Here is a 25,343-nt window from a genome sequence, read left to right as displayed (position 1 = left end):
TGCAGTCTGGATTACGAAAAAGGACATGAAAAATGTCTAATTTTGCTCTGGGTAAAGTCAGACATACATCAATATGCCTTTAGGTCGTCTCCTGACTAATCTATCCTTTGTCTTATTTCGCTTTCATTATCCCAGACTGTTTTACAACCTAGACTCAGATACAATCTATATTCTGATATGAATTTATTTCCACATGAAGAAAGGGAAAAGCAATTCAAAACCATGTTTCAAGAGAAACAAGAAGGAAAGGAAAGAGAGAGCGAGTGATAGAGAGAAAGTGAGTGAGACGGAGACAAGAAAATGTCATCTACCCTCGCCAAAGAAAGTAAGAGGGACAGTGGATAAAGATGGAAAGAGATACTGCTGAAATCTAACATCTAACAGCAGCAACACAAAAGGTAGACAGTGATGAAAGACTGCCTTTATGGGCTGTGTCATTTAAACAACAACAAAAAAAAGGTTTCCCTTCCATCATGCACCAGTAAAAGAAAAAGGGAACAAGAGCAGGAGAGGCCAACGGGACATCAGGGTCACTCTGGACAGTCCAGAACAACACTAACAGTGACCTACTTTCACCCGAAATCCTTCGACATCTCTACATTCTTTTGTCATCATGACTCCTGTACAAGAGTCATCCCAAGGAAACAGCAAAGGGACACATTTGACATTTCGTTCTGTCTGTTATCAAGGTTCCCCTCCCTATTGACAACTGGAATGGCCACAGCCATAGTTTCCTTCACCGATACACAACATAATGAGCGGAATTCTCTAATAATTCTGTGGTATTCGCACATACTGACTGCATTGTTTCAGCACCGATTCGCTACAGAAATTATGCAAATGCGTTAACGGCGCAAACACACCCAAAACTTTGCTGAATGCAATTTGCATGGTGCAATTCCTCATCTCACTGAGTTTTGTGAAAAAGCAAGCCTAATTTACATAGAAAGAAGGTATACTGTCTTGAATTAAATAGTCATTTAGCGCCAGGTTAAAGAAAAAGTTCACCCGAAAATGGAAATTTGCTGGAATTTACTCACCCTTGGGCAATCCAAGAGTTTGTTTCTTTATTGAAGTTTTAACAGTACATCATTTGCACCAGTGGATCCTCTGCAGTGAATGGGTCAGAATGAGAGTCCAAACAGCTGATAAAAACATCACAATAAGTCCATAATCCATAATAATGCTTCCTCAAATTATAAAATCCATCCCCTGTTGTCCTCTCACATCAAAATTGACTGACATACTTAAAACTGTTTTGCCTGTAAACGGTGCTTGATCTGTGCGTATTTCTCTCCTAATACAGACAAGATAACAAGAGAAAGCAATACTATGGATAGAGGACTCGTTTGAAGTTAAAAATATATGGATGGATTTGGTTTTTTACCAACACAAAGCCTTTTACTTCACAAGATGTTAATTTATGGGCTGGAATTGTCCGGATTACTTGTGAATTACCGTGATGCTTTTATTAGCTCTTTGGACGCTCATGCTGACGGCACCCATTCACTGCAGAGGATCTAATGATGAGCAAGTGATTAACGCTAAATTTCTCAGAAAGAACAAACAAACTAATCTACATCTTGGCTGGCCTGAGGGTAAGTACATCTTCAGTAAATTTTTTGGTGAACTTTTAATTGAAACTCCATTGACAGACAGATTTTTGCTCTGAAATGCCGCTTGCAGAAATCATGCAACTGTTTGGTTGTTTGTGCATTCTGGTCACTTGTATTCAGAACAAATCAAACAGATTGTTCAGTGTTCAATCTATTGTATTACCTGGAAAGCTTTGCTGCTATTCTTGAGTGCAAACGGAAGATACAACATGTGTCAAGGCCGACCGGGCATGTAAATGAGAAGCAACAGCAATTTGTCACTGCCTGTAAAGCAGAGGCTGATGTTGATGTATTGCACTCAGACCAGGTTCTCATGCTAACCTCCAATCGGACAAGTTATGAAAACAAAGTTCTCACAACCATGAAAACAGATATAGGGCAAAGCTTCAGAGTTCAGAGAGAAAGAGGAAGAAAAAAAGAGATGTAGGGATGGTGATAGAAAAGAGAAAGCAGTCACATTTTATTTTAAGGTCCAATTTTTGCTATTAATAGGCCATTAACTACAACTTTTGCCTCAATAATTTCCTAATGTGCTGTTTATTAAAGGGGTCATATGATATTGCTAAAAAGAACATTATTTTGTGTATTTGGTGTAATGCAATGTGCTTATGTGGTAAAAGGTTAAAAAAGGTTATTTTCCACATAATGTACATTATTGTTACTCCTCTATGCCCTGCCTTTCTGAAACTCGTAAATTTTTACAAAGCTCATCATTCTGAAAAGCAAGGTGTGCTCTGATTGGCCAGCTATCCAGTGCGTTGTGATTGGCTGAATACCTCAAGCGTGTGACGAAAATGTTAGGCCCCTTAACATACTGTGATGCCATCTCCCAGCACGAAAAACCAATAAAACCCATTACAAACGAGGCATTTGTTGCATCCAGTGGGGACATAATTAATGATTATAATGATTTATACTGCGTTTTTATGCGTTGCGTATCACACAAGTGAGTGTTACGTTGTTGTATTTGAAAGTGAAAGTGACGTGAAAGTGACATGACGTGGCCAAGTATTGTGACCCATACTCAGAATTTGTGCTCTGCGTTTAACCCATCCAAAGTGCACACAAACAGCAGTGAACACACACACACACCGTGAACACACACCCAGAGCAGTGGGCAGCCATTTATGCTGCAGCACCCGGGGAGCAGTTGGGGGTACGGTGCCTTGCTCAAGGGTGTCTAAGTCGTGGTACTGAAGGTGGGAGAGAGTGCTGTACATTCACTCCCACCACCTACAATCCCTGCCGGCCTGAGACTCGAATGCGCAACCTTTGGATTACAGGTCCGACTCTATAACCATTAGGCCACGACTTCCCAGGCCACGATTTTCAGGACAATGAATATTATCAGTAAACCATAAAAAATATAAATTTACAAAATAGTCACAGTAAAAAAGGCTGCTGTGGTTGTTAGAAATTCACAAAAAAAATATGGTGATAATGTTTCAAGTTTTACAGGAATGACATATTTATGCTTGTATATTTCACAGCTTGTAACCGTATAGTATTTCCATTAAATGTATGTATATATATATATATATATACATGCAAAAACCTCTAAGTTCCATTTTAAATTTTCTTCTAAAATTATCATTTTTCTCAGGCTCCTGTGTCTGTGTTCATTTATTTCACTTGAATGGCAATGAAAAGAACCTATTCATTGCCATTAAAGTGAAATTACTGAACCTACATATAGGAGCCTGATAAAAAATACTCATTTTAGAAGAAAATTTCAAATGGTACTTAGAGGCTTTTACATCTGAACTCTTCAAATATGACCCTGGACCACAAAACCAGTCTTAAGTGTCAATTTTTCAAAACTGATTTATACATAAACTGAAAGCTGAATAAATAACCTTTCCATTGATGTATGGTTTGTTAGGATAGGACAATATTTGTTCTAGATACAGCTATTTGAAAATCTGGAATCTGAGGGTGCAAAAAAAAAAATCTAAATATTGAGAAAATCGCCTTTAAAGTTGTCCAAAGTTGTACGGTAGGAAATTTACTAAATATCTTCATGGAACATGATCTTTACTCTATATCCTGATGATTTTTGGCTATTGCTATAATGTATTTTTGGCTATTGCTACAAATATACCCCAGTGACTTAAGATTGGTTTTGGGGTCCAGGGTCACATATATATATATATATATATATATACAGGTATATATATATATATGTGTGTGTGTGTGTGTGTGTGTGTGTGTGTGTGTGTGTGTGTGTGTGTGTGTGTGTGTGTGTGTGTGTGTGTGTGTGTGTGTGTGTACATTCTTGACATATATGGTTGCTACAATATAATCTAAACGCCATCATACAGATGTTATTAACATGTTAATACACATATTTTTCTATGGAGATTTTATAAATTATAATGTACATATGTGAAAATGATATATTTCCTTATAAGTAAAATTTATGGCAACATCACTCTTGGTATGGTGATATATGTAATAAACATTAACTAAATAATATAAAAAAAATAACACAAAACACCCTAATGTTCATTCCTGATTATAAAAATGAGAAGATAGAAAATAATTTATATAAAATATAATCCTATGTGATGTGTCATGCAGGAACTTATGGGAAAGAATACAATAGTTTTTACTTGCAAAACCCGTAAACTGCAAGCATATATTTCACACACCCATTTGACCATCAGAGCTGCAGGTTACTGATGTTATATGTCAGTGATAAGGTCCATTCACACTGCTCTCCTCAGTCTGCTTACTCAAACCCAATTATTGTATTAATCTGATTTCTGCATCAAGTTAACAACCATCCAAAGATTTGAACTGCTGACACACCTGTTTGATAACATGTTGTCTCAAAGAATATATACTGGAATAGATTCAACTCTGCTGCCCTATCCTACACAGTCGTGTACTTACATTCTCTGCTAAAAATAATATCAGTGAATCACATCATGAAAACAGATTTGTATATAGCACATCAGTCACTTTTAGATCACGTCTGCAAGTGCAAAATGCTGCAGCTTCAAATAGCAAAGGCTGAGTAAGACAGAAGGAGAACTCGCTTGTGTTATAAGAGATTTTGTCAGGATGTGGGTGCGAGCTAAAATCGAGCCTGGTGTTTAGTGTCAGTTGCAATGATGAAGAAAAAGGTGTTCGAAATCAGTGGGAGCTCTGGTTTTCTCAGCGAATTTGAAGTAACACTTTCTGAACTCAATCAATAACCACCGAATCAACCCCAGATATCAGAGAGCACATGCTGGTGTTAGATTATCAGATTAGTACCATTGTGTTAACGTGTTGTATGGACTGGAATCAGGGGAGTGCAGCCCAGCTGGAGACTAGTGGAAGCGTGATCCACACAAACTTGCAAATCTTACACACATTATTTTGTTAGAGAACTGTAAAATGCTGAGAATAATAAAATACCTCTTTTATAAAACAATGACGAATTTGATTCTAAATTGAATAGATTACATCCTTTGTTGAAAATGGGGAACAAATCAGGATTTATAAAGACAAAAACTGACATGAAAAGGTTCTCATGTATTTTCCAACCGATGAACACAGCATTTTAAAAACTTTATGGGGAAGAATTATCCTGTAATGGCTGGTCAGATTTAATACAATTAATGATTAAATAAATCTGATATGTAAACAAGTTATGACTGCTAATGTGTAAATGACTATATTTCAACAGTTACCTGGAGTTAATTTTATAACTACATTAATAAATAGTTTGGACCCTGATGTTAATTGTGTCCTATAATATTATAGTAGGTTAATAAGAGTATAATGCATTATAACACCAGATGAAGCCTGTATTTATAATGCATCATAATGGTATTTTTAATGTATTATAATTCATGTATAATGGCTTTTAAAAACCTTATAATCTCATAAATAACTGAGGTATGTACCATTACTTTTGTGTAACATTATATGTGAGCATTCCAGATACAGTTGCTGCATGAACATGCATTTAAGATGAACTATGAGGCATTTAGAAAAATGGTCAAAATTTAGTTTGGGGACAAATTCTCACAATTAACTAATTATTAACTATGACTTTAGACTCAACAGACTGCTAATTTAGGTAGTTGTTAAGTATAAATTGTTAACAAGGCATCAATATGTGCTTCATAAGTTCTAGTTCTAACAGCCAATATGCTAGAAATATGCATGCTAATCAACAACTACAAGAATTAACATATGTTCACATTTAGGATCATACTACATAATTCTTTATAATTGAGTGCCAGGAGTTGTGTTTTTAATCTTTTAGTAGTTTAATATTTATTTATTTTTTTTTTTATATGTCTAACAAAGCAAAATCGTAGTATGCCTTTGAACCTGTTAAAGGTACCCTGTACTCCATGGGATACATTGGTTGAACTAACAGGTATAAAACACCAACCAGCTGAGCTTCAATGATTGAGGTCCAGATTTTGTTGTGATCTATCACTAAATACCAGATCTGTCCTGCTGAAGGTCACTCAAAGTCCCATTACAGATAAGAAATTAACACTCAAAAGTGTGGCTTTCTGTCTCATCTTGACACAACTTCTCCTAAAACAGCATGTATTAATCATTCACGTCCCAGTGCTGCAGTCCCTTTGAAAAGAGACGGACAGGCTTTTTTAGAAAAGGTCAACCTTTCAAATGGCCGACAGGGAATGAAAGAGCGTTAAGAGATCATTAATCACTCTTTGATTGACACAGAAGTCTTTGTATCGTAACTACAGCAATGTAACCATGCTGACTGTTTTTAATTATGCTCATTTACAATGAATTCAACATCTTTGAGGACTGTCACAGCTTTTTAATCTTGAAAAGGACAGAAGTACCTGCTTAATGAGGTCAATGGTCAGCGTTTTTTATTTTTAATTTTTTTTTAAGGCATTTCTTCTTTGTCTTTTCTACTACTAAAAAGTTGGGGGTCAGAACTTTTTTTAAGAAATTAATAAATTAAAATAAATTAGTTTATTCATCAAGGGTGCAATACATCAAATAGAAGTGACAGAAAATTAATTATAATATTTAATGTTATAAAAGCTTTCTATTAAGTAAATTCTGTTCTTTTTCTATCCATCAAAGAATCCTGAAAAAAAAGTATCATGGTTTTCAACATTCATAATAAAAAGAAGTGTTTCTTAAGCACAAGATCATCATATTTTAATGTTTTCTGAAGGACATGACTGGAGTAATGGCTGCTAAATATTATTTAAATATTTTATTTTATTAAAAATTATGATCATATAAAACAGTTCTTTCAAAAACCTTAAAATTCTTACCAACCCTATACATTTTTTCACTATAAGAAGGAGTTTAAGTGCATGCTTAATATAATATAATATAATATAATATAATATAATATAATATAATATAATATAATATAATATAATATAATATAATATAATATAATATAATATAATATAATATAATTTACATATATAAATTTCAGTCATTACATCTAGAGTTTATTTAACTATTTATGAGGGTTAACATGCAGTAAGCATATAATATTTTCTCAAGGTAGAGAAGTGCATACACTACACAAAGATACCAGAGTTCTGTGACACATTTGGTAATTACAGCACATAATCTGAGGGGTTTAAAATGGAGTGGAGCCAAGAGAATAGTCAACGAAACAATGGAACAGCACAAACAAACCTGTTTCTCCAAACAGAGAAGGTAAAGGGTAGAGTGGAAGAGAGAGAGAGAGAGAGAGAGAGAGAGAGAGAGAGAGAGAGAGAGAGAGAGAGGAGGAGAGACAGAAACCCCATAGGATATGTCTGTGCCAGAGTAAACAAAACATACACGCTGGTCTCCCATCGCTAGAAAACAAATTAAATGGCGGGTAAAGTCTCCCCAGACTGGAAAAGGTATGTTCCGTCTAGCTCTGGGAGAAGAATGAAAAAGGCTTTGATTAACATGACATACCCTGACCTAACAAAAAGAAGCAGAAAAAGACATTGTGGTAAATACTAATAGGGTAGGTATTTGACCCAGGATATTATAGCATGAATTATTGATTTGATCGGAGGCACCAGCCTCCTACAGCATGAAAAAAAATAAAAATAAAAAAAATAAGTGCTGTTTACTGGTAAGATGAACTCACTTTCTTTGACATCATGGGCACCTGTGTCAGAGCAGAACTAATATGAAGATGTGCACTGCAACTCCACTGGGAAATCATTTTATGGGCTATAGGTCATTTTACACAACCTTCAGAAAAAAAAAAAAACACTCAAGTGGGCTGATTCTGGCTCCTCCACTACAAAACTTTCACTCTAGTATGGCTCAAGACTAGGACTGGTACTTATAGTTGGCCTCAGAAAAAGAGCAGTGATTGAGAATCCATCATACTGCTCTTTATAATGAAATTGATTTAATCATAGTAGCTCTACTATTAGAAGCTCCTCTGGGCTGTGAGATCACACTTGGTTGCTTCATTCAAATTGCTTCCAGCCTTTTGACTGGTTAGAATGTCTCTCTATAGTGTTCACAAAAATGAAAGGGGCAAAATTGAATTATTAAGACCCGTGTCAATAATTACCCTTTAAGAAACTCTTTGAATAGATTCTGGATCACTAATGGCGTTTCAGTGGCCTGATTGGATTAAATTTCATTATAACAAACTTCTTTTTTCACATTGAATTGTCCGGTTTGGATTAACCTGATATACTGTTAGTAATGTTTGCATAGGCATGGTTGGAATACATTCAAAGGAGCTTTATAAGAATTAATTGTTTAATAACCGCAGTACATGTACATGTACATACTGTTATACACGGAAATTGTGTATAACGTTCAAAGGTCACAGGGAAATATTACTTACCCCATTTATTGGGTAGGTCTTCCAGCTTAGTTCTCCCAGCACAGCTGTAGTGTCCAAGAGAACCACTATGAGAAGGACAAAAAAGATAACAACTAGGATCAACTCTTACAGTCTCTAATACACAAGGAATAAATATTAAGCACTAATGCCACAAAAAAATGAAGAACATTTGTAGTACATTTAATAAGGAAAATAAAAAATTAAAAAAAATAATAAAAATTAATCCAGAAATGTGAATGAGGTCTGGTGTTGTCAATAAATAAATAAATAAATAAATAACCATGAGAGAAAGATGCTGTCTTAGTTTTGAACAATCAATTCTTTCAAGTCAAACCTTTTTAGTGATTTTGTTGATTCAAAAATTCAAAAATGCAATCTGAATAATTCATCACACAAAGCTATAGTAGGCTATAAATTTAGGGCAAGAAATTTAGTAAGGAAAATATTTATGTTACTTTTATATTGATTTTTTCAAAGCTTAAATCTCCAGACTGGTTTCATTGTAAATTCATGGACAAAAGTGACCAGCATTCTTCAGAATTTCCCCTTTTGATTTTACACAAACTAAAATTCTGAACAACATATTAGTAAATGACAGAATTTTCAGCACAAATATATATATATATATATATATATATATATATATATATATATATATATATATATATATATATATATATATATATATATATATTACAGTTGAGCCTGCAATTAAGTAAGGATACAAAGAAATTAGTACCAATAATCAGGCAACAAGACTCTTAATGGAACCCTTGTGATTGACATCATTAACAGAGACAAAAGACATTACAGCAAAAACCAAAGCGGAAGAATACATTTACATTTAATCATTTAGCAGACACTTTTATCCAAAGAGACTTACAAATGAGAACAATAGAAGCAATCAGACCAACGAGAGAACAACAACAGTATACTAGTGCCATGATAAGTCTCAGTTAGTCTAGTCCTGTACACGTAGCTATGGTGTTTTTGTTTTGTTTTGTTCTGTTTTAAGAATAGAATAGAATAGAATAGAATAGAATAGAATAGAATAGAATAGAATAGAATAGTATTAGTTGGTCAAGTGCTGGCGAAAAAGATGTGTCTTTAGATGTTCAAATTGAGATAGGGAGGTCATTCCACCAGCTGGGCACAGTCCAGGAAAAGGTCCATGAGAGTGATTTTGAACCTCTTTGGGATGGTACCACAAGGCGCCGTTCACTTACACAATACACAATACACAAATTAAACCATCCACCACCAATAAGAAATGAACACACTGCATTTAGTCTGCATGCTAATAAAATTTCCTCTTTGAAGCCAGTCACATCCACTGCCCCCAGCAGGTGATTCAGTACTCCAAATAAAAAAAGGTCATTTGCTCACCCACATATGCCAGTTTGATATGATGAATGTGCAATTTCCTTTGTCTCTACACCAGGACTTAATTACAATGTCTATCAATAAAAGCGTGTCACAGGCATAATATACTCGTGACACAAAGTCAGGGTATGTGCCATTCTCTCTCCTACTTTAGCCATAATCCAGTGTTTAAAATGTGGAAAGAAATAGTGTATTTCTGGTTGAATAAACTTTGACAGTAAGTATGACTCTTGATTTTGGCCTATGAACAAGTGGTCATTATTCTCACTCAGCAAAGCGGTCTGTGTGTAAGACAGCTTTCTGAATATGTGTTGTAATACTGAGCTAATAATCAGCTTATCCATATATGTGTTGTCAAAGAGTTAACGTAATGATCCTCGATGAGTGCTGTCTGTAGAGAGCCTGCAGACAGGCTGAGCACTACTGTTCGCCCTGATCAAATTTGCTTGACAATGCCTGATAATTCTGCCTGGAAGTGATGGATCTGTGCTACTAACACACCCAAACACAAAAATGTGAATTAGAGGGTTAGGCACTTTGGACACTCATCCTAAATCACATTACACCTCTGTCTAGACCCAGTGTCTCTGTCTCGAGACATATTATCCCGAAATTTCCGCATTCACTTTCTCCCTGACAATGAAGGGAGATTAAACATGTCTGCAAGCATACTGGGATGGAGTGATCGAATTGTAATGACTTTATTAAGAGATATTTACCAGATTAGGCCTAAAGCCAGTCTATGATGCACACTGAACTGGTTAAGGTTAGGTCTCGCTGACTGAGTAGAAATCAAACAATACACGAGGAGTCTTTGTCAAAATCTCTTATTCCAATTAGTATTTTAAACACTTTTTAATGATCAATTCCTTTTAATGATCTTGTCTGAGTCTGTCAAATTGACATAAATTCATGAACAAAATTACATGATTTGTTTAAAAATTAAATGAATTGTTGATTAATGTTGATTAAATTAAATATTTTTTTTGTAAAAAGGGACTTTGAAAACGGACCTAGATCATATGAGACTCAGGCCCCCACAGGGACTAGGTACAGTATGTGCAGTCACCATCATTTACAAGCACATTTCAATCCCTGCCGCATTCCTCTCCACAGGAGCGGTCATATGATCCTGTAGGCAACTGCCATTAACCCAGAGGCATATTTACTACCTGGAATTCCTGTAGCACAACCACCATCTGAGCCTCAAAGACAGACATGTTGATTGCTAGTTCAACATTAAAAACCTAAACTTGCTCTTCCCAGATTTGACAGTGATAAAGAGCCTGATTTTGCCTTGCTGAAAATGGCTCTACATTGTCTCTTATGGTGACACACTCATCTCACTGAGCAGTGACTACAAGCTAGCTCATTGTACATGCATAAGCCAACTCCACGACAAACACTAAGAGTGAGAGTGAATCCGTTCCAGGAAAAAAAAAAAAACCTTGAGAACATTCCTAAATCATAGTCTAAGATTTATTTTATTTTATTTTATTTTATTTTATCTGTCTGTCTGTCTGTCTGTCTGTCTGTCTGTCTGTCTGTCTATCTATCTATCTATCTATCTATCTATCTATCTATCTATCTATCTATCTATCTATCTATCTATCTATCTATCTATCTATCCATCCATCCATCCATCCATCCATCCATCCATCCATCCACATTTAAAAGTATTTAAATTATCTATCTATAAGCTCTAATCTAAATTACAATTCTTATTAAAAAAATGGAGGATCAAAGAGCACAATAAATAAATAAATAAATATTCTGATTTCCAGGAAAAATATGCTTAAATCAAGATACATTTACTTTAAGATATTTTTAAGGTATTAAATCTTATCTGAAAAAAAAAAACATCAAAATTTGCTGATTTATTCTTAAAGCAAGAACAAATAACTGCTACTAAAGATAGAAAAAAAAATCCCCTTTCCTTTTCTTACCCCATTTTTTTTTTCTTGATTTAAGTATAAATTCACTTTTAATTGTTAGAAAGAAAGAAAGAAAAAAATCACAATATTAAGTAATATTGCTTCTCAAGTAAATGTATCTCAGTTTGAAAATGTTCAGATATTTGTACTGGAAAACAAGATAAAACACTGAGTAAGAAAATATCAATCAGTCTGGAATCATTAAGTTTCAATTAATTGTGGTTAATTAGTTTAATGTAGAGATAGTCTGTTTAGAAAAATAGCAAGCATAATAATAAGGATGAAAACCACTGATTTAGATATCCTTGACAATGTCACAAATTCTCCCCACCATATAAAAAACTAGGTGGTCTTTATAGTGAATTCATCGCCAAACAAAAAGGTCAATGTACTGCAAGTGTCAATTAAATAAGTCATTTGATAAAAGAAAAAAGGGAAAAACTTCTACTGACAACTGTACAACAGCTTGAAATTAAAACAGCACAGCAATTTCAAATTACCAGCCCTTAGAAATAGATAATGAGGCTGGCAAGAGTAATGCTGCCAATGGCAAGGCGCTTTCCAGATGGGACTATTATTGATGGTCTTATTAGAAAAAGCAGAGCAGGTTGTCTTGCTGCAGCCGAATCTTTATAACTAGTGTTGACAAGATCCGCAAGCTTCATTTCAAACCAAATCAACTGCTGAATGTTTGTTGTCTCTCTCCTTCCGCCTCAGTGTGGAGAGTGAGACATCAACAGAGACACATCAGAAGTGGCAGCTAGCGCCTATGTCTGTCTGTAAAAAATCTGGGGTCCCTAAAGTAGGCCAACTGGAAAGGAGGAAAGGATAAAAAAAAAGAAAAGAAAAGGCAGATGGAGAAAAACCTTGAGTATCTGGGCTGCCTCAACAGCTTAGATGTTTCTTTGATGTGTCATATCAGAAGATTTGGATCTTGTTTTTGCCTTGATTTTTTAAGGTGTTGATGACTGGATCCCAGTATAGAACATCCCATTAAGTGACACATTTAAAGATTAAATCTAAATCTAAACCCATTCAGAGTGAACACAGCTTTAAGATATGTGTTTAGTTAAGATTTATCCTCATTAGTCTTTAGTTTGGGCATCAGGCTACCCTGGTTGAGCTGGAAGGTTTTTTTTTTTTTTTTAACAGAACCTATTCTGAATAAGTGGTAGTATTATACAACAACACTTTTCTAAAAAGATTTTGAATTTTGTACCCTCAAAAGGAAATTTAGTGAAAAAGCAGCAACATCAAACACAGAGTGTGCAATGTTAGCTGAAATGTCATTCCTGTTGTGAGTCTCAGCTGGATGGCTTTCATGTTGATAGAGACAATGGCATACTCAACCTACTGTGGCACTGATGAGAAAAGCATTCTGGGATATGAATAGATTGGGATGCTTGTCAATTTCTGCTTTGGGAGCAATGATGTAGTATCGATTGGTCATTGATCTTCAGTCAAGGTGGAATGAATCTAGATAGCATGGTCTAGCTACTGCCATTTGTCCTTAAATAATCATGGCAGTGAAGACTGATTCAAGCTATAAATCAAATCATTTTCGTATCCTGTACTGGCCAGTACTGACGTGGTTACTAGAAACTAAAACTGTTTCTAAGAATGAAATAAACACAAAATCAACCACTGAACCATAGCCTACAAATATGCTATAGGAAATATGTCACTGAGGCCATACCCTTTCAAAAGGCACTAAACTGTACCATTTAGGTACTAATATGCACCTTTTATGAGCATATCATTTTACAATTATTACTTTCTTTAGTTTGAAAGCACAAATTAGTAGTGACAAAATACATTTAAACATAAATCGCTTTACATATTAAGTACAATAATATGTGTGTGTGTGTGTGTGTGTGTGTGTGTGTGTGTGTGTGTGTGTGTGTGTGTGTGTGTGTGTGTGTGTGTGTGTGTGTGTGTGTGTGTGTGTGTGTGTGTGTGTGTGTGTGTGTGTGTGTGTGTGTGTGTGTGTGTGTGTGTGTGTGTGTGTGTGTGTTATTTATTTTAAAATGTAATTTATTCTGGTGATGGCCGCTGAATTCTCAGCAGCTATTACTCCAGTCCTTAGTGTCACATGATCCTTCATGTATCATTCTGATATGCTCCTCAAGAAGAAATTATGCTTTACTCACTGACAAAATGATGAAAGTGGATGTCAGCTCTGCAGATGTAATTCTCATATTCATGGGTAAATGCTATCTATAGTACTCAAAACATGAAACCTTTGTATTATGATATTAAGCTCTGGACTCTTCCAGTGGCAAATCAATCAGGTGTGCAATGACGTGTACATTTTCATATTACTGTTAAAGTACTTGTCACTAGTAGCATACTTTATTAAGAATAAGGGTAACACTTTAGTATAGGGACTAACTAGTTGCTAATTAGCATGCCTATTATTAACATGGCCTGTTTATTACAGCATTGCCTGTTTATACACATTTTCTGCATGACCATATTGTACATCTCTAAACCTACCCAATACTTAAACTTAACAACTACCGTACAATTATTAAGCAGCAAATTAGGAATTTATTAAGGCAAAAGACGTTTCTAATGCTTGTTTAATGGCGAGAATTGGACCTTAAAATAAAGCGTGAATAGAATAAGCTTTTTTTACAGTATAAAATCCAGACATCAGCCACAATAAATTCATTATATAAATGACTAGAACCAACAGTGTGCACTGGCTTACTAAGCTGTGACATTTAGCCAAACGATCTCTACAAATTCCTTTGAATCTTGGCTCAGGGAGATAATAATAGTTGGTAAGAGAAAAATAGATGTGTGTGCAAGTGTGACAAGAAAGCCTAGATCCATGCAACTCATGTTCTCTCTTTTTTTCTCTTTCTCTCTCTCTCTCTGAGATGAGAGATGAAGACGAGAAAGGTGACATTTGGAATTTGAATGTCACAACCAGAGAAAAATGGCCCTTTGTCGAACGCTTGAGATAAATTGATCTGATAAGGACAGCGCTGCATGCATTAGTGGTCTTTAGCTGGGCATTTAGTGTGTCTGAGACGATGTGGAGGAGTAGGAAAAGGAAGCGCTGGGGTTAAGGCTAAGATCACATTGCACAGACAGGCCCTGGAAATGTCAAGGTGCAATTTACAAATTGATTCCAGCGACAATAGAAAGTCAATGGAGAGGCGCGAGCAGGTCTGTGCGCCACAGTATACGGAAAAAGAGCTCATTTCTTCCATTACTTCCACTATAACAGTTTTTTTTTTTCAGCTTGTAAATGTAATCTCTGAGGAAGAGGGACGGCGTTTGTTCAGGGTGTCAATGCAACACAAGTGGAACCAATGCAAGCAATACAAAAACGACAAAATTAAATGACAAGATTATTTTTCTGTGACCTTGATCTGATGAAGAGAACAAGAAAACAGGCATACAAGCACATACAAATACTGCTGCTGCCAGCACAAAGCATTATCCTGCTCCTTTCTCTCTCTTTGAAGAACCATTGAAGTGTTGAAGGTATAAAGAGAAAAACCTCAGAGGTTCGGCTCCACAGTGTCTATAAAATCAATAAGAGCACTCCACGCGGCAATGATAGCAGCACAAACAGGACACTGGGCATTAACAGGCCTCTGTTACAGCACACAATTACTGTTTACATAGCACTTTCCTGACACACACACACGTGCAGCCTCAGAGCCGTTGTAAGACGCTTTAAATTGTGGCTCTCTGGAGAAAGCAAGGCAGATGCATATGCATATATTTCCAATAAAGTGAAACTTTGTTCTAAACAAAAGAACAAAACTCACTGTTTGACTAAGCCACGTGACTGCATCAGAATGAAAGAAAAAACATACACAGCTTAAGATCAGTCAGTATCTGCCAGGGTTGTGTGCCATTCAGAAGTAAATCGAAAATGACTTTTATGTTCCAATTCCGGCATTTGAAACAAGGTAGCAGAAGGATGCAGAATTGCAATTTGAATTTGATTGCAAGGAAGCAGAATTCAAATAAATTGAAACTCATGTAACTGTAAAGTAGAAAAGCAAAGTTTGAAGCGGTGTTGTTACTGTTAACTAAAACTAAAACGATTAAAATGATTTCAGGAAGGCTGAAATAAAATAAAATATTAGCTGAAAAACGTAAAACAAAACAAACAAAAAAAAAGAAAGAAATTTTGACTCGGCATCAAAGTATTCAAGGTATACATTTTATCAGGTCATGCATTTCCTGCGAATCGAACCCATGACCTTGGCATTGCTAGTGCCATGCATTTGAGCTAGAGGAATGATAAACAACAAATAATAATTAAATGTTAATAATATTAATTTTTTCATATAAAACCAAAAATTACTATTAAAAATTGTAATTTAATATAAAGAATACTAAACTAACACTGGCTTTAAGACAAAATATCACTGGTCTGAAGACAAACTTCATATGAAGAAAAAACAAAAGCTTGTTTTAAAGTTTATTAAATTCAAATTTAGTCATGAATTGAAAGATACAATTATTAAATTCAGATTTTTTACTAACTTTGGCAGAACAGCAATATAATTCACCTCAGTTGTTTCTTTGCTTCTCTAACGGTCATATTAAGTGATTTGAAGCACTTTCATTTTACATTGCTGTACATCTGAATGGATAACACACACTTTATCAACTCACATTTTGACCAGTGACAGGCATAAATGAAAAACTAACCCGATATCTGAGGAAGAGGAGGTTAAAAAGCCCTTGTAGAACACTCAAGCACCACTCTGGACTGATTAGAAGAGCGCTTGAGAACATTGCTATCTTACAGCGATTTAATGCCCATTTTGAAATTTCTCTTGGTGCAAGAAGACAGTTAAGCATGATTGGCAAGAGCTGCCTGTCAAGCACAAGCGCAAAAGGGTGGTTTTAACCAGGGCTTATTACAGACCTGAGCTTAAATAGTGACTGGTTTTACAAGGGGGTCAAAGAGGCATTCGCGATTCAGCTACAAGTACGAGGAGGAGAGAGGATTGCGCGATAAGCTTATTCAGAGTACAGTCTTCTCTTAAATGGATTTTTAAGTGCTTTGAAGAGTTCTACAATGAATGCTCTGTGAAATGTTCCTCAGAAGCATTTGAAATACAAAGCAGTTTGATTCTAAAGCTACAGTATATAGCAGAAATGAGCAGACCATTCTTATATGGCAGTGAAAAAGATAAATATATTGCGAGGTTATGTAGGGTCATCTCTGCACGCATACTAATTGGACATTAGCATCAGTGTTAATCACAAGGCGGGATTTTTTGTTCAAGTGAACTGTAAACCCTCAATTTCCATTTTTATAGGTTCACATTGAAAAGAACCATCTCCAGAACTATTGCCTAATTTGTGATGGTTTAAACTGAGAAAACAGTGACCTGTTAAATTACTGCTTTCCATCCCGGCTCGGGAAAAAAAATAAGGATGACTCATAACTGGGAAAAAAAGTTTTAAATGCCGTGCAAGCCAAATCAGATGGTTTGAGTGTTCTCTCTCTATCTTCTGCACATCCCACACAAATATGCTCCGTTCCTCTCTCTTTTCACAACACACAGACATAACACAAGAGTCACTTGTTCTTGTAATGTTCATATTCTAAATACTGCCATTTAACTCATTTCTTGTGTGGATGACCACTGTGAAATGCGAGTGTAAACAGAAGGGAGGAGTTGGGGAGAAATGGGACAGGTGCGATGAGATCACTGCAATTTCGTCTCTTAGGTGAGACCCGGGTGTGTTGTAATGCAGGATAAGTACATTAGACATCACAATTATACATGCACACCTCCCTCCTGAAGAGACTGTAAACATTTCTGTGTAAGAATATAAAGGTTTACTGGACAAAACACAATTTTGAGATAAGAAGTTACATTTTACGTCTAATTTAAAAATTGTTGGTGATCATAGCTATAAATAAATAAAAATTGAAAAATCTGTCATACAGCTTGCCACTGGGACAGTACCCTAAAACATACATCCACTTTACCTTTAGTACATCTTTTAGTACAGATATTAATATGTACCTTTCAAAAGAAATGCACTTCAGACTGATGTCAAAAGGTACAGTCAAGCTGTTGTACTCCTTTTATTCATAACAGTTATCACTTTATCATCAGAACCACCAGGTCATCTTGTTCTAACATCCACACAAGCTTTTGACAAGGAGGGTAGCACAACTTTTTAATGTGGACCCACAAAGATTGCACGAAATGGACAACATCACAACTGTGAGATATGTGCGTGATTTTTAACATATGCTTAGTTTTTTCCCTGTATTTGTTTGCAATTTATTTGAATTAAAATGTTTCAATTAAGCCTATGTTTACCTTTTTGAATTAAATGAAGCAGGTTGGGTTAGGTTGTGCAGAGTATTTTTTGAGCAAAATACATTTGATTTTCACAAATTCATGCACAGAATGTAAAATTCCCATGTTTTCCATTGGTTTAACAACCCACTATGGAAGTGTCAACAACAACAACACTCTTTAAACTTGACCTTGATTTACAGATGTAGAGGTAAGTTTAAAATTTCTAATCTACTTTAATATGAAACAGGCAAATATGGGAATACCATATCAGCGTTTTACAGCTAAGAAGAAAAAAAAAAAACAAAAAAAAACAACATCCAGCATTCCCCACTCTTTCCTAGACGGTTACCCCGTTTGTGTGATGCTGCGCATAAGACTAGCTGCAGAACTACAGAACGACAGTAATCACAGCGTTCTAATCTGTCCTGCACAAATCACAACAGTGTATAATATTCTGAATAGTCGGTACAACTGTCATTTGCCAGTTGTAGAAATATATAGTGTATAACCAAACTGAAAGGCTGAATGCGGTTATAGCGTCTCATTTACAGACAATACGCACTATATACGTACACACTGTGCACGTTAGTAGGTTATGATATAGTATCAACCCATTAATCACAATTCATTATAACTCACCTTGGTTTGAATGGCCGGAGTCCGACAAAACAAATCCCGCTAACGCAAACATGAAGAAAAATCTGTGAAAAGTCATTTTTGTATCCAGTTGTGCACGCAAGTCGGTGACAGTTACTACAGAAAAGAGTCCGAGATAAAATATCCAGTAACAAAACACATTTAACTATTGTAAAAGATTTTGCGTGTCAACCGCCTCGTTCCCCGCACCGCGAAAACGCGGATACAGAGCAACAGAAATGCCAGCCCATTACGCACAACTAGCGGCGGCACTTGAAAAACTTACAGAATCTACCCCATAAATAGGATAGAGACTGTGAGATAAGTTATCCCTAATGATGTCAGGCTGTCAGCACTTACGAATTAACAAATTAGACTAAGTGTGTTGTCCAGTCGTCAGTGTCCATTAACGGGCTTTCCCCTTCTCTACGCGTTAACAAGCGCTTCTCTTCTTCACACTATGTGCCGTCGACACACAAGCCTGGCGTATATTACGCGCTTAAACTAGTCGAATCAGTCTCGCGCACGCAGACAGACCTGACACGAGAGCTTCCACGACGCTTTCAGTCTCAGGAGCGCGAAATGCGTTCTTTAGGTGAGAAGCCCAAGTGAGTTTTGCGGTTCTAGACGGAAGACCAGCTCATCAGCACTAGAGGGTGTTCGTTTCCACTCTGTGCTGTGCCGTCCCGCGATCCTGTCAAGAATAGGGAAGTCCGGCGTGCGTATTTAAAACATGGCACATAAACAGTAAATCTCCTTTGGTCTGTGGCTCCTGTAAGGAGACTCCATCTGCATAGGTTATCTATGCATTCATATTATTTCATGCGTTTTTTATCATTTCTGTATGCATACCTATTTTATTTTTAAGATGCTGAAACATTCTTCAGCTCTTTTTAACTCTTTTGCAATTATATTAATATTAGCGTATCATCCTTTAACTATATTATGAACTATAATGCAAGGAAAAAACCGGAAGGTGCACTGTAAAGTATTGCCAGTCTTTTGTAAGAATTGACAGTAATTTATTACAACCAAATTCAGAATTTGATTATGAAATCCATTCAGATTTGGTCATTTTCAAATCATAACACTACAAATCTGTAATGTAGGCTATTTTTTTGTAAACAGTTGTTTTATTTGAATTCTCATTATGTCATTATGTTGATTAGTGTTCCTTTGTGGCTGGAAACTTGGACCTTATTTATTTTAATTATTTTTCCCCATGCAGCTGTTGTAAGAGTGCTTCATTACACAGTGTGGCTGCACTTATATGTGGAACAAAAACTTTGACTCAAGACTGACTGGCAATCTGTTACTGCAATTTGAATATTGCACATGTAAAGACAGAAAATATATAATACTTCAAAATTATATTTCAGTTATTGTTTCACAAATTCTAACACTCAGCTTAACATACATAGCAATGATGAAAATCAAGAAACAGATTAGATAAAAAATTAAATAAAATAAAATAAATAAACAAAACATCACAGGTAATTAAAAGGGACAACAACAGAAACAGCAAAATAGAATGGCACGATGTACAAAAATGCAACCACATAATTTATTCATGTCGCAATGCATGATGGGAATCTAGGCACTAGCAAATTACTGTTGTTATTACACTTTATCTGCAAAAATAGCAGCATTGCATTAGATTACTGCTACATTTCTGCTCTCCTCCACTATGAAGTCACACAATTTATTTATTTATTTATTTTTTACAGTGCACAGTCCACCTCTGAATATAAACAAGTTATAATTCACACTTAGGGTAACTGTGCAAATGCATGACCTGATTTATCTGTTGTGGTCTGGATCCTATTGCTTACTGATGTCCTGCTTGTGAGAGTCTACAGTATATCTGCTTGTCACGCCTGCGTAATTCAGACATCTAACTGGCGTCTAATGGCCTCAAATGTGAAAATAACTCCCTCCTTCACCCTCATATCCCCTACATACAATCAATTCAGGAGGGTTATTTTTGCGCAGCCATTTAAAGGTCATCGGATGCCATCATGCATACACAATATGCTGAATGTAATTTATTGACTGACTGGAGACATGAGGTTTTGAGGAAAACAGGATTTTAATATAGGAGATGACTTGAATTAGGTTTTGCTGGCTAAGCAGTAGCAATGCATTCAGTGTGTGAACATCTAATATGTAGGCAAGTAAACAGATGTTTCCAATATAAAGTATAGAAGTCATAACTCTGAAGAATATATATATATATATATATATATATATATGTGTGTGTGTGTGTGTGTGTGTGTGTGTGTGTGTGTGTGTGTGTGTGCGTGTGCACGTGCACGTGCATGCGTGTGTGTGTGTGTGTGTGTGTGTGTGTGTGTGTGTGTGTGTGTGTGTATATGTTTAACTAGCAGTTTAAAAATGACAAAGCAAAATCAAAAATGCACAATGGGAACCTAAGCACCAGCACATCCTATTTGCTTTTGTTTGTTTGTGTGTGTGTGTGTGTGTTACATTACACTTGCTACACCTGGTCATGTTTGCAGTAAAGTCCTAATACATTTACTTTGCACACCAAACAGTAGTCAGGAATATACTGTATATTCTTTTTTTTCTATGTCATTATACTACCATTGTTTTCACCCTCTTACAAAATGATGAAAGCGTCCATACTCTTTCTTTCCACAGACTACCATTAAACTAGAGCACCATTAAACTTTCACACAGTGCTCCTTTAAAAGTACTATTTGTATTTTATTTTTTTTAATTTTTTTTTGTATATACTAAAATGTATATATTACACAACATTTGGACCAAATGTAGACACTTTTCTTTATGTATTCAAAGAATATACTGCAAGTACAGCATTTAGTATGAATGCATTAATGAATGAATAAGGTATTTATATGGGCCTTTGTGTATTGCTGTACACTCAAAGCACTTTACAATTATATGAGTGGTCTCACATCTAGGTATCTAGAAATATATGGGTCTTGCTGTGAAAGCTTTGCTGGATAGGTCACGGATCACGCATGGATGATGCAAGATTGCCAAAAGCAGTGCTATATGGGGAAGTTTGCCAGGGCAAGTGTGATCGAGGAGCCCCATATAAACGTTACAAGGATCAGCTAAAGCAACAGTTGTTGCAGGTTGACATTGACCCCAAAAACTGTGAGACACTGGCTGCAGACAGACCAGTTACAGGACCATCCTAAAGAAAGCTGCTGGGGAGTTGGAAGAATGCAGAGTGATAACTACCCAGGAGATTCGCAAACATAGAAAAGGTCTGGCTGTCCAATTATCCAACAGCAGTGATCCGATCTTTCCTTGCCCCATCTGCACCAAAGCGTGTAAGTCCAAGATTGGCCTCTACAGCCACTTGAGAGCCAGCTACCCCAGACAAAACCCTTCTCACTGATCATCAGACACAAAGAATTCGCCATGATTATTATTAAGATTAGTTTCTTTAGGTGTACAAACACTGCTTTTTAATTACACTATTTTGGTACACATTTTATTTTTGATCTGAGAGAGAGTCAGTATGAGCTGCAATCTCATTTAGCATGCTGTCAGAGTTTATCAGTAAATATCTAAAGAGATCTGACATACTGTAATTGGCATGATCACTTCATGATAAACAAAGCAAAGATCAAATGTTTGTTCAATAAATCTTTTTATTGTATTTACTGAAGGCCAGATTTTATATTCCATAATTCTTTTACATGCAATACTCAAGCAGAGCTGTCACCATGGCTGCATTAAATTATTTTGCCATCTGTTTTCATTTATTGTCTGAAAAAGAACAGAGCTATCACAGATCTATATTTCTGAATCTCCTCAGTAGAAAACAAAAGGACGTGTACAGTAAATGCATCGCAATAGTGTGCACTGTTTAAAGTGTGTGTGTGTGTGTGTGTGTGTGTGTGTGTGTGTGTGTGTGTGTAGCAGCGAGCAAAAACCTGTTTGTGCTTTTGATTTCAAGAACATCATACCTAACACTGAGAAGATGACAAGATTTGTCTCCTAGATGAAAAATGGATGATTGGCTAGGAAAAGAAAGCATCAAATGATGGTTAAAAGAAGCACAGCTGTTAGGGTTTCTCCACACTATGAGACACCTGGACTCTCATCTATGAAGCTGTCACTTGCAAGATTGATAATGTACTAGCACTAGCAGTCTCTTTAAACCTGCCAGAGTTTTCATTCTTTTACAAAAAGATGAAAGCTTCCACACTCTGTCTTTCCACAGGCCGCCATAAGAGTGCTATTAAGCTTTTAGACCTTGGGTGCTTTAAAAGAGATATTCTCAATTATTTGTGTGTGTGTTCGCGCGTGGGGGGGATAGGTCAAGGTCAAAATGCATATATTACACAGAGTTTGGGCAAAATCTGGTACTATATTGTCTTTATGGTATTTTTGTGAATTATCTTAAAACATACCCACTCTCATATACAAAGAGAGATATAGGGAGACGCTAATGTGAAATGGTCTCTTGGTATTTATAATAGCATGGGTCACTGCACGGAAGTTTGACCACATTCTTCTATACGATAGGCACCGGTGCGAGCTTAATTATGTCTGATTACCTTTTATAAGTCTCTGTGCGCGGGCCTCTGCTCTCGTAATGAACCGGCATGAAATCGTTAAAAAGTAATTGTGCGTTCGTCCCGGAGATAAGCCGCCGCGGCGGGACAAAGCGATCCTGACACAAAGAAGATTTCTCGGCGCGGGATCCGCGCGCAACACCCCATCGTGACTAATGGCGTGTGAACTCTAATCTGCTGCCGCAAAAGAACGAGAAGGGAGGAAGTGCAAATAAATGGAGAGAGTGTGTGCTTGGCATCATTGGACCAAACTCAGCCCACGAGGACAGCATGACGAAGTTGATTAAATAGCCTGTTGGTCATCTATTAGCACCCCTGCACAATCAATGTTCGTTAAGATCATTGCAGCCGGTCGATAATCAGCAGTCTGAATGTGATTCTAACTTTTGAGTTGCTCACTGACCTCCTGTTTCCCCTGTGTCAGGTTATCACTTCAGTACCAAGGACAGAAACACTCTATTCTTATAGTGTCCGGTTATCACTTCAGTACCACGGACAGCGACACTATATTCTTATATAGTTAGACACATGGAGACAAAAAGGATTCTGAATTTGGTATTAATTAGTTAATTATTGCCTGAATGTTTTTTTTTTTTTTTTTTTTTTTTTTTTTTTTTTTTTTTTTATGCAAACATCCCACTCATGCCCATATCTAATCAATCCAACATACAATGGTTGTCAAGTGAAGGAGAATAATCTATTTTCTGAGTCACAAATTTTCACACAATGTAACATGGAGATAGAACAAAGCATTTAACTTCCCCTCATGATTCTCAGCTCTAGACAGAACACCTGGCGTGTTTGCATTAATTACTGTATTGATTGATTTTGTGGCCTGCTGAAGTGTGGCTAGGGGGGAGATTCACTAAAAGAGGTGATACACTGTTCTGAGAATTAGACGCACTTAATGAAACAGACACTGGCGGCAAATTTATAGCCTTGTGAGTGTATTGATTGAAAGACCAAGAATAGAGTTCTGAGAGGAAGACTGACATGTAACAACAAAAAGGGCATACCTGAAACCAAAGGATTTCAGCTGAAAGGAGCCCTCTCAGTATGTGGTGGCCGATGAGGTCAATAAACCAGTCAGATAACCGACAAAAAAATAGTCTCGCCTCAGATAACCCCTCAACCTCTTTTAAGAAACAACTGTCTAATTAGCTCAACCGTGTTTTGATACCAATTACACACAGAACTTTAACTACTTCATTCAGCTTGAGTATTGATTATATGTGGGTGTTCTTAGATTTAAGAAAGTCAGAGTAACAGCATGTGATTTTCTCGACTTGACCTGCAGTTTAAAGCATAGTGGGCTGAATGACAGTCCAACTGACGTGTTATTTGTGTTGTCTTTCACTAGTCTACCAAAAGGCCATTGTAACACTGTGATAACAGCAAGTAAGAGAGTGAGCATGTTGTAGCAGCATGTAAAATGTTTTCCTTTAGATACTGTAAAATACCTAATCTCACACCATCTTAACCAGTTCTTCACATTATCATTAAAAGAATAATTCACCCCAAATTGAAAATTTGCCAAAAAATTACTCACCCTCAGGCCATCCAAGATTGAGCTTGTTTCTTCATGGGAACAGATTTAAACTGTGGGTTCCAAATAAAATGTGTATCCTCTATCCATGATATTGCTTTCTCCATTGAAAAAGTCGACTGGCAGGAGAGAAATACAGTGGGTAAAATAAATATTGAACACATCACCATTTTTCCCAGTCAATATATTTCTAAAGGTGAAAAAACAGCCCCCATACTGTCTATAGCTGACTGCCTGGTCAACCTTATTGATGGAGGACAAAAACCTATACAGTGATGATCAAATTGCATAAGGATGAAATATATATATATATATATATATATATATATATATATATATATATATATATATATATATATATATATATATAACATTAAAATCCAAAGGGGCCTGGAATGTATTGAAGATTAAACTTATGTAGCCAGACTTTTGACTTGCTCTTTCTGTTTGAGAAACGTCCACTACAGGAAGATGAGGCCTGCAACAAGATAAAGCAACCAGCCATGGTACACTTTGTTTTTATGTGCCATTT

The 25,343-nt window shown here is 36.1% G+C and overlaps 1 protein-coding gene across 3 annotated transcripts in view; it reads right to left on the bottom strand.

The window, feature by feature from the left end:
- epha6 (eph receptor A6) overlaps positions 1-19,376 on the bottom strand; it is a 97,987-nt gene extending 78,611 nt beyond the window's left edge. For 2 of the 3 annotated variants that reach the window (XM_042716466.1, XM_042716467.1), the window contains exons 1-2: positions 18,692-19,375; positions 8,434-8,498 (exon numbers count right to left, since the gene is read on the bottom strand). In XM_042716466.1, coding sequence (XP_042572400.1) covers positions 8,434-8,498; positions 18,692-18,767 — 141 coding nt within the window. In that variant the 5' untranslated portion in view covers positions 18,768-19,375. Of the gene's footprint in view, positions 1-8,433; positions 8,499-18,691 lie in introns of all 3 variants that reach the window. The other variant, XM_042716465.1, reaches the window with a different exon arrangement.
- Between the last annotated feature and the right edge of the window lie 5,967 nt (positions 19,377-25,343).

Source organism: Cyprinus carpio, chromosome B1, assembly GCF_018340385.1.
Source record: "Cyprinus carpio isolate SPL01 chromosome B1, ASM1834038v1, whole genome shotgun sequence".
Taxonomy (NCBI): Eukaryota; Metazoa; Chordata; class Actinopteri; order Cypriniformes; family Cyprinidae; genus Cyprinus; species Cyprinus carpio.
The sequence above is the reverse complement of the archived record's forward strand: the minus strand, read 5'-3'. Positions and strand labels throughout refer to the sequence as shown.